Source organism: Pavona decussata, unplaced genomic scaffold (assembly GCF_977016875.1).
Source record: "Pavona decussata unplaced genomic scaffold, jaPavDecu1.1 SCAFFOLD_71, whole genome shotgun sequence".
Lineage (NCBI taxonomy): Eukaryota > Metazoa > Cnidaria > Anthozoa > Scleractinia > Agariciidae > Pavona > Pavona decussata.
In genome coordinates, this window is record NW_028145490.1 from 163,763 (window position 1) to 174,279 (window position 10,517).

Genomic DNA, 10,517 nt, shown 5'->3' on the forward strand with positions numbered 1-10,517 from the left:
GAAGTAAACCTTTCAAAAACTAAGGCGATGTGGATAGGAGCAAATAAAAATTCATTAGAGAAACCCCAAGGTTTTGAATGGTGTACTGGAGTTAAAACGTTGGCAATTTACTTCTCTTGTAACCAAGAACAAGTCATAAAACAAAATTTCTATGAAAAATTAAGTGACATTCAAAAATCAATAATAGAATTTGAGAAGTTTACTATTAGTAAATCATTTTTTATACCCAAGCTGAAATATGCTTCTTCAATTCTAGAAACTCCACCAGATATACTTAAACTGTTCGAGAGATTGATCTACAAATTTTGGTGGAAAGGTCCCGATAAAGTGACCAGATTCTGTTATTCTCTCGCTAACAAACGGTGTGGTGTGTTGTCTTTGTCTTTTGTCGTTGTGTTTAAAAAGTAATAATAACATTGATATCTATCAAAAAGTTTGGTGGGAGTGCTTGTAATTAATTTTGTAATTTTGACTGTTCCTACAAAATTGTGACTATGCAATGGTATTTATTTTAGGGTTGTAAATATGAAAAGAGGTTCAAAATGGCAAGTATACGCAATAGTACAATGTAAATGGTTAACAGTTTAATAAAGCATTCTTAGTTTAAAAAAAGATGGCTGATCCAAGATGGTCACCATTTTGTAATCATGATGTAACGATCACGTCAGACGTCAACGCTTCACGTTTTTACACTTGCGAAGTACGGAGCGGGGGAGCGGAATCCATGCACCCCTCCTCCACCCCTTCCCTGCCCCAGAGGACAAAAAAATGGCCGGTCTAGATAGGAGTTAAAAAAGTTATAATATTTAAAGTCAGCGCGTTACTGCTGTATTTGCCTTTGAAAGCAGGAGTTTATTAAATCAAGTAAATACCAAGGATCCGTCGGCTCGTCGTCCTCTGTGGAGGATAGTATTGAATTTCGGAAGAAATAACGATTTTAAAATGCCTCTAAAGAAGTTCCTTAAAAGTTCCTTAAAAATAGAATGAAATATGACATAGAGATGTTTTGAAGCTAATTTTTATTGGTCATTCTAAATGCATCGACTAATTAATAATTAATCAAGTTTCACGTAGTCTCATAATCTTTTTGACATCCTTGATGCTTCAACCTGGACGAAACAAAATTAAAACCATAAAATCAAATCAGCCTTTGCATGGGATCGAGAAATATCAAGATCGTCTAGGTTTCTTTATTTCTTTTTGTCATACCGGAGCTGTATAGGATGGTGCCACCTTTAGTAAGTGTACAGAAGGCTTACGCATGAGCAATTTGTCTTGGGCAAAAGCATTGCTTTTTTATACCTGAATAAAACTATCGTCTTACCGTTTGATCTATTGTTCTGTTTCTTTGATTTCAATTCTCCTTCCGTTTATAATCCCTGTTTCCCTCCAATTCTTCTCTCCGGTGGCCTTCTGATTCAACAGCTGCCTACTGCCAACATTTTGACAATTCGACTCAGTTCCAGTTCGATCATCCCCAAGAAACGCTGGGTAGTCGATCGTTGATCAGACGATTAGATGATAATTTTACTCGTTTTTCAAACTCATTAATAATTCATGAAGAGAAAACAAAGGAAATCACTACCATAAAGGAGGTTTGGAAATGTGATCTCAGTGTTTGGATATCTGATGAAACACTCTTCCTCGTGTTTGATGTATGACGTCAACAACAGTCAACTTTTGGTTTACGATGATGCGAGTAAAGCAAGGGCTATTCCCTAGTTTTGGCTTGGGCAGATTTGGTCATTTTGAAGAAAAGTTGAAAATATACGATTTTAGGACACACTTAACACGCAGCATTCCCTTAACAATACTATCAAATGGTGTATTGAACTTAATAAGCAGTCTGTTGAAGTATTTAGAAGAAAACAATTGTTACGTACTATACTACAAATACTACATAATACGTACTATGAATGTCAACTCAAAAGCACTAACACCAATCTACTAACGTATGGAAAAAAAATTGTGGGTACATTGCGCTGCGTGCCGTACAGAGCTCCGCGATTTCCCTAACATTCACGGATTTCAATCGAAATTAAACATAAAGCCGTCAGACCGATAGATACAGTTCTGGGGTGAACTGGTAAAAAGTGTATATGTTCCGTTGAGTCCATTGACTTTGATGCTACCATGGAAAACAATTTAGTATGGTTACTATTTAATAAAATGGAAAAAACCTTTTTCTCTGAGGTGCACTTTTCCCGTTGTGGACCTCTTAGGAATTCAAGCAGTGTTACTTGATAAAACTGTCATCTTATCGTCTGATCCGTTGCTCTACTTCTTTGATTTTACCTCGGCTTCCGCATATAATCCCTCCGATTCTTTTCTCCGATGGCCCTCGAATTCAAGAGATACCTACTGCCGCCATTTTAAAAATTCCACTGAGTTCGAAGTCTACGCTTCCCTCCAAAATACCCAAAGCAACACTGGGTAGGCGATTGTTGATCAGACGATTAGATGATAGTTATATTCAAGTGTGTATAAGCAACTTCCAATGCAGTCTACATCAAGTGAAACGTCTCCTGGAAATGTCTTATTTACACTTTCAATTATTCACGCCTTACAAGTAGTCGAAAAAGATATTGTCAATATATCTTACCTGACGCATTGCCAAGAAACACTTCCATTTCCTCCTTTGGGCAATCCATGGGACGCTGCGTGCATGGAAGAGAAATGTCGGACGACATCAAGGAGAATAATTTTCCCTTTACTTCTTCCACTACGTCATCCGCATCACCGTTGAAGTAACAGTCAAGGTACAACTTCCGTGGAGAAGGAGCAGAATAGCTGACTGCAAGTGAAATAAAATTGTGTATTGATAATTAAATAGACAAAATAAATAAATAAATAACAAAGAAAGGAGGGAAGAAAGGATCGTTTCTATTGTTTCTAGGTTCCTTTGTGTATAATATTTGATTCATTACCTACCTACCTACCTACCTACCTACCTACCTACCTACCTACCTACCTACCTACCTACCTACCTACCTACCTACCTACCTACCTACCTACCAACCTACCTACCTACCTACCTACCTACCTACCTACCTACCTACCTACCTACCTACCTACCTACCTACCAACCAACCTCAAAACAAATTTAGCCTGCATAACAAATTCGTCAGCATTCGTTACGGTCTTGGTAACCGTGCGCACTGGGGAATATTGGCCCTCGGTCGTTTTTGTACGGATCTCGCTGCGCTCTGTCCGTACTCCCACAACCTCGGGCCAATATTCCCCAGTACGGCCCTCGCGCTCGGTTAGTAAGAGGTTATTTATTTATTTATTTATCTATTTATTTATTTATTTATTTATTTATATAACGCCATAATGGCCATTCATATACGTCGCACTAATCTCTTTCTGACTCCATTGACTATATTCTAAGATGTCCGTTTTCGCGATGAGTTGAAACGCGTTTTTGGTGGCGATCACGTGACTGGTTACGTAATCACACTGAATTTGATATGAGTGATGTTATGGTTATTATTATTATTATTATTGTTATTATTATTATTATTATTATTATTATTATTATTATTATTATTATTATTAATAGTCTCACCAGAGCAGTCTGGCAACGGAATTTTTTCATCAACAGCGGGCCAAAACGAAGAATTATGCCAATGATGCCATATTCCTCTAGAACAAATGTAAAGTCTTGGAGGTGTGATGGCAACGTCAAACTCGCTTTTGCACATCACAGCGCACGCTTTGACAAGGTAAATATTCAGACAAGCCAACGCTCCATTTTCAGGTGCAACGTACGAAGGGCACGTTTTTTCTGTAAAGGGAAAATTAAAACGTTACGTTTTTTGATTAACGATACTGTGCAACGAACTCAACCGGGGCCACTCAACATTGATCAGCCAATAACATGTCACGTTTACAACAAAGGAGTCTCGATTTGATAGTTGTAAACCAATCAAAAACGAAAACATTTTTTTAAATTTCAAAGTGTCGGATTTTTTTTCGGTGGCCCAGGCTGAGTTCGTTGCACTGTAAATGCAGTCCTAGACAAATTGTTTGGGATAGTGGCCTTATTAAGCATATTTTGGAAATTTACAACATTGAAAAACAAAGAATTGAATCATTGAGTGTGATATTTTTTCTTATGTTTGGCAATAAATATGGGGTGGGGGTAATGGTGGGCGGCGGGGGTTGGGTCAGGAAATAAATCGACCCACTGCAAGGATGTTTATACTGTTGATGAAAGAACAAGAGTCAAAAACCTTAAATCTATGCAGACGGGGATTTTTTTCGTCTTCTTAAAGAGATGAAAATAGCACTAGGAGAAAGGAAAAAAAACAATACATCCAAAGCTGTTCCCTGTGAAATTCGTCTTGTTGTTGAAACCATGCTGAAAAATATTAGATGTTTCATTGTTTTCATTGTAATTTTAATGCTCGGAAGTGTTCGTAAACAAGGGATTGTATTTTCATATTTCGCCTTAGAATATGAGGTTAAAAAGATTAAATAACTTACCATTTAATGCCGTCAAACGAAACGTTGTTGCCATTTATGTACTTTTTTAACAGCCGCCTGGTTTATCGAAATAATTTCCTTTTAAGTAATCGTGGCGAAACGGGAAGCCATCTTGTTTCTCTTCGGCTGCTCGGAGGTGAATAGTACTTGGCTAATCACCTCCGAGCTGGCCAATCAGCGCACGCGAAAAGTACTGTTCGCTTGTGTGGTATATACTAACTGATAAGAATCATTGTTAGGTTTCGGTTGATTTTATCTATCAAGTAAATTTAAATTTTCACTTTTAAGAACTTTGTTGGATAGCTAGAAGCCATTGTCATCTACACCAGATTTGATTTCTTTTTGCAAGAATATAACAACTTGAAAGAGATATTTTGGAAAAAAAAATATTCTGAGAAGCTCATCGGCTCGACTATCAGCAGCTTTCAGCACCCTCCAGACTTAAGTGATGTAAGTCATACACCATCAGAGAGCCCCCTACGGTCACTATGCCAGTCAAGTATCAGAAATCTGCTGACGTGGTTCGCAGACAATTTCGCGACCTTGGGAGAAAGATCCTTCACGATTTGCAGCCAATTTGTACTAGCAAAAAGATCGTTGACGACTTGAGATATACGGAATTGAAGCCTCCTATTGTTAACAAACAGAATGTTGTGTACGAATTTACATGTTACTTTTGCGATGCAAATTATATCTTTTACACTTGCCACCACCTCAGTCAACGTGCAGAGGAACATAAACATTCCGTAATCGGTAAACATTTCAAGGACAAACACAGTTTTAGACCAACGGACCTGCGTGAGAATTTCAAAATTCTTAAGAAATGCCGTAGCAAGTTTGAATGCTTGAGTTTTGAAATGCTCTTGATCAGGAAAAAAGGACCAAAACTTAACACTCAAAGTGACTCTATTAGCGCCAAACTCTTTCATGCTCTTGTTTTACTATAATTTCATTTTTGTTATTCACACACATCTATTTCTGTATATATATGTAATGTCTCTTTTTGTTAATTCTTTCACCGCATTTGATAATGATGACATAAGGTCGTCGAAACGTCATGTAACGTTTTCCTCGTTAATTTTCCTTTTAAAATAATAATAATAATAATAATAATAATAATAATAATAATGATGATGATGATGATGATGATGATTAAAAAGAAAATTTCTATTGAGAAGTCAGAGACAGAACGGTTGAAGGGAAATCGAAAAGTTACGAAGAATGGCTAGAAGAACCGGCTCATCTTGAAAGAGGAGTGCAAGGTGATATCAGTATCAGGACTTGTCTCCTACATGGATCGGAGAAGCAGATGTCAGTGCTGAGGAAACTAGAATGAAGGTGTTTTTTAGGAGGAATTTAAGAAGCAGGAGATAACAAGAGTCTTGAATCGCCAGTTTAGTCAAAATCCTAGCGGTGTTGACGCGAAGTTCGATTCTCTTGTGAAGGAGAATAGTGGGAAAGAGCGCCTAGTGCATAAAAAGGCTGAGACCTTTGGCGATCAAGACAACCAGCGGAGATTTGGTTTTGTAGAGGAGGATGGTGCATTTTAGAGGGTGCTTTGGCAGTAAGAAAGCACTGGAAACGTGGACGCTGAGTGACTTAAGGAGATAGTATGGTATTTACAGATACTATTTGTTCCATTATGGTAGAAATTACCATCATGTATTCATTCTGTAACATTTTATTTTCTGAGGTTTGAACCTTCTCTTTTCTAGTCACGTGAATTGAACGGCTGTTGTTGCTCAAAAATAACAAATGCCAAGAATGTTATTGGCGATTGTATCAGTATAAGGATGGGTCTGTATCGTGGGAACAATTGGTTTAAAAAAGAATGTTGGACTTTGGCGATATTTGGATAAGAGTTTTAGCTAATCTGTCACATGGGTATGCTTTGACAGATCTTGAATGAACCCTGTCACTCTAAATGTTTTGAACGTTTACTGTACGCTAACACAGGTTCAATCTGTATTCACTTGAAATAACAATAAAATTCATTATATTTTGTGAACATGAGCCAAGTTTAGTTTTGATGCTAATTTGAGGCGAACTTTTGGGATTTAAGGGAAATAAAAAAGAGAGAGGAAGGGGGCGGGGGAGGGGTGTCCAGCTCTTAAGGAAAAAGTCACAAAGGGGGCCTACTCAGGGTGTTACAGTCTTTGATTGAGTACTTTAATCAGGCCAAGTTTCATCAAATCGGAGAGATGGCAAGTATCACGCCTGTCTCGACCTCTCATGGACTCAGTCTTAAGTAGAGTAATCGTTATGCCTTTGTTTTTAGGAATGGTTATCTGTTTCTTAGTGAAGTGGCGGTTTCTTTATCATAAGCTTTGAATCAACAGAAAAGTGTTCTGATAGCTGAGGAACCTTTACCGACAGTTTGGTAACGAGCTTGAGTCTATTTGATCAGTTCTTGCTACCTCTGGTGAAAGCAGGAATAACGAAGATAAAGCAAAAACTTCAAAAAACTTTCTACGCCGAATGTATGAAGCAAAAACAGAGCAATAGAAAGATAACTGTCTTGGCAGATACGTTTTTCTCAGTATCACTATTTCATACCCGCGAGTGATAGCTAATTTTCAAAACAAAGAGGATAATAGCTAAGCTAAAATAAGAAGGTAAAAAAGATAGGTAATGGTGTTCGTTCAGGATCAAAAGATAACCATTTAGTAATTGGTTGAGCTTCGGCGTCATGGAAAACCCGCTGTTGCCCAATGGATTCAATGGAATCACCTTAGAACTTTTTTGTAACATGAAGTAACCACGTATACTGTTACTCGAGCTAACCCCATGGATGGGATGATATTCTATCGAAGGGTGATCTCCATCACTATGTTGCCGATACTCATTTTGTGAAGCAAAATTTCTTGTCTAAGGAAAAAAAGACTGCAATGACGAGACCAACCAAGCCTCGAACAACCGTATCCCGATTTGTTTGATATTTTGAGCGAGATTTTCATGTCTAACTCTGATTTAAATGATAATAAAAAAAAATTCAATCCATTTTGTGTTATTTTTGATTGTTTGTTCCTTAATTTCTGACATAAAATTTTGAGCGAAAAAATATTTTTCGTCGTGTTTTATTTCGTATTTCTGATTCTCTAATGATTTTTTGATATGCAAAGGGTATTGTACCTTTTAATTTCGAAAATCACATTTTGATTTTCTAAATTAAACGTTTCATTTCTAAAATAAAATGCTGATTTCAAAAACTGTTCTTTTTTATTTCTGGAACAAACTTATAATTTCTAAATATTGCCTTTTAATTTTTGAAATGACATTTTGATCTCAAAAAAATATCCGCTTTGAATTACCTCCAGTGTGCTATTGATTTTTGTCTCATGTTGATTGCACAGCTAGCTTGTTGCGTGTTTTCTATTTCCAATAAATTTTTGATCTTTTTACTTTATAGGTTACATCTTTTGATTACCTGGTTGTACAAGTGACGTTTTAGTTGTCGTCACCGTTGTGGTTACTTAAGTTCCCTACTTTATTTCTGACACATTAGCGACACAACCGGAGTTTGAGCAGCCAATCAGAGAGCGCGAGAAACTAAATCCCCTGGTTTCTGTATACTAACAATTTCTGCACTCTCTTGTTCTCATTTGAACACTGGCACAATTCATGTAGTTTATCAGTATCATCCATGGTTTATTGAGTGTTGTGGGAATGTTAGCTCAACAATACCTTTAGGAGGAAGCCTAATGGCTGATTCTAAGTATTGCTTCCCATATAAACCCAGGACCAAAAGGAAACAAAAAATATGTGGATGGGTCAAACAATTTTCTTACCTCCAGGGAACGCAGTGGTTACTGTAGTCAAGAAAGCAGCAGCAATAAAGCTTGCTCGGATCATCGTTTCAGTGTTGTGGCTCAGTTCTGACAAAATGTATCAGTATAATAAATGAATGTAGCTCATCTGAAACATGTTATTGGGTGGGAAACACCCTTGTTAAACAAACAAGTCAATCTTGTTTATTTATTAGCAAAATACATTTGTATACAGTTTTAATTTCACTGTAGGCGTTGTGTCAGGGTTATTTTTCCAGCTGTATGGATTGAGACATTGAAACTTGGATCCGCATATTGTTTGCATGATATTACCACGCAGTAAAATTGATTTATAGCGCGTTATCAAGAAGTTTAACCACAAGTTCGTCTAATAATATTCACCTATATCTTTGTTACTTTTGTTAAAACTGATAGCATGAAGTGTTAATGCGTACCTGTTAAAAGTTGGAAAAACGCGAGAAAATGAGTTCAATGAATTGATTTCTAACTAATCTACATGATATTGTATAAACGTGAAATGCTAATAAATATTAATTAGTTTTGTGATTATACAACTGCCACATTCGTGTCATACCACCATCAGCTGAAAAAACAGTCTTGATAAACAGCAAATTATCCTGTGATAACCAAGGAAAAAATTAAAGAACAGTGGCTTTAAAAAGACATTATAATTAGCATATGATATCTGGCCATTTCTTTCTTTCTTTTTGAATCAATTAAAGCTTAATCGAGTATTTCATGCATGTTTTTCAAACTGAAATTTGGCAGGTTTTTAGATGATGCCGCCATAACGTTCAAATTACAAGGAGTTCATCCAGGATCTCGCTTCAGAGGCACTTTCCACATCATTTTATGGCCTCTTCAAATGCAAATATGTGTAGGCTTACACAGCTTTCTGCTCGGATTTAAACCTACGATCAAAACTTAAATTGCTGCAAATTTAAGGGAACTGAAATTTATTTCCCGAAATTGTAACGGGCTGCCGTTGGAAATTCCAAAATGCAAGCCTACCTTCTTACCCCCAAACAAGAGTAAGTTTTCCAGCCCAAAAAAATTTAAGTTAACCTCTCGCTAAAAGAGTGTTAGTTTTTCCGTATAATCTAAATCACATATTTGAGGTGGGCATTGCCATTCTGAAAAGACATTTTACCCAAATGAACCATTGTGTACCCCTGTCTCTTGTGCCTCGGTATTTGTATCGGTGTGAGTCACAACCTGTTCCCGGTGCCTTTGAGAAGGATTCCCTGTAAATTTGATTTGGGGATTCATCATCATCATGATTATTTATTCATACACGTAACGCCTAAACGCTAATAGCTCATTCATAATGCATTCGTGTCAAATAAAGATTCACAGTTGTTTCACTCCTTTCATACTCCTCTTATTTTTAAACATTTCTTTGCAAAATGAAATTAAACATATCGCCATTACTTGGTACACTTCAGACGTTTTTTTTCGTCTTATGGACATAACTCCCTGAGAGGATACAACGTGTAAATTATGCTACATTTATTGAATAAGGTTCCACCTATTAATTCCAGTTTGAAAACAATAATCTACTCTGCGACACATTACACGAAATACGTTTGTCCAAAAATAGCACAATATAGAGTGGATAACGGAATATTCTGCACATGGAATCCATTCGTCAAAGGTGTCACTTGGGATCGCGATACGTCAAATGGACGTTAATACGCAATTCTTTGGAACCGAAATAAACAAAGCAACGGTTAACGTCGGCGGAAGATCAACAGTGGAAGGACCGCATGGTGTACCCTCTTCAAAGACTGTTGGTAGCATTAGGATGACTTTAAACGCGCTGAAGTATATATTAGACGAAATACAGTCAATTGATTCAACGCACGTCCAGCAGGTTTGCCCCAAGTCGCTAGTTATTCTCATTGTAGAGCAATTGAACTCGAGAAGGAGAGAGGTTTATGATGTTCCCTCTGTTATGCAGTACACCCATCGATTTCCTGCCGCAGTTGAAGAAACTGTAAAACGAACAACACACTGTGGTTTCAATTACTTCACGAACCGGGGAAGCTACTATTACGTTCCGGAAGAAATGGTGAGTTTTCCAGACTTACTAAAACTCCCACGTCGAAGGAAACATCCTGGGACTAGCAAAGAAGTGGCAGAGTTAAGAAAGTGGGTCCAAAAGTATGACAAGTCAACAATACAGCTCTAGTGATCTCCGTCCGAACAAAGTCCACAAAGGATAACCAAGGACATACTAGG

At 37.2% G+C, this 10,517-nt stretch overlaps 1 protein-coding gene across 1 annotated transcript; it reads right to left on the reverse strand.

Moving 5' to 3' along the window:
- Window positions 1-787: 787 nt before the first annotated feature.
- LOC146477152 (uncharacterized) lies at window positions 788-8,670 on the reverse strand. Its single transcript, XM_085113492.1, has 5 exons — window positions 8,658-8,670; window positions 8,277-8,363; window positions 3,569-3,787; window positions 2,603-2,794; window positions 788-1,109 (listed from the first exon to the last, which is right to left on the reverse strand). The coding sequence occupies exons 2-5, from the start codon at window positions 8,338-8,340 to the stop codon at window positions 1,105-1,107; spliced, it is 480 nt and encodes a 159-aa protein (XP_084969618.1). The 5' UTR covers window positions 8,341-8,363; window positions 8,658-8,670; the 3' UTR covers window positions 788-1,104.
- Window positions 8,671-10,517: the final 1,847 nt, after the last annotated feature.

Coding starts and splice junctions, on each gene's coding strand:
- LOC146477152 (XM_085113492.1), bottom strand. CDS start 8,340: ATGATCCGAGCAAGCTTTATTGCTGCTGCTTTCTTGACTACAGTAACC. Junction 3,788..8,276: donor AACCACTGCGTTCCCTGGAG/GTAAGAAAATTG, acceptor TTCCCTTTACAG/AAAAAACGTGCCCTTCGTAC. Junction 2,795..3,568: donor TCCGTTGCCAGACTGCTCTG/GTGAGACTATTA, acceptor TTTCACTTGCAG/TCAGCTATTCTGCTCCTTCT.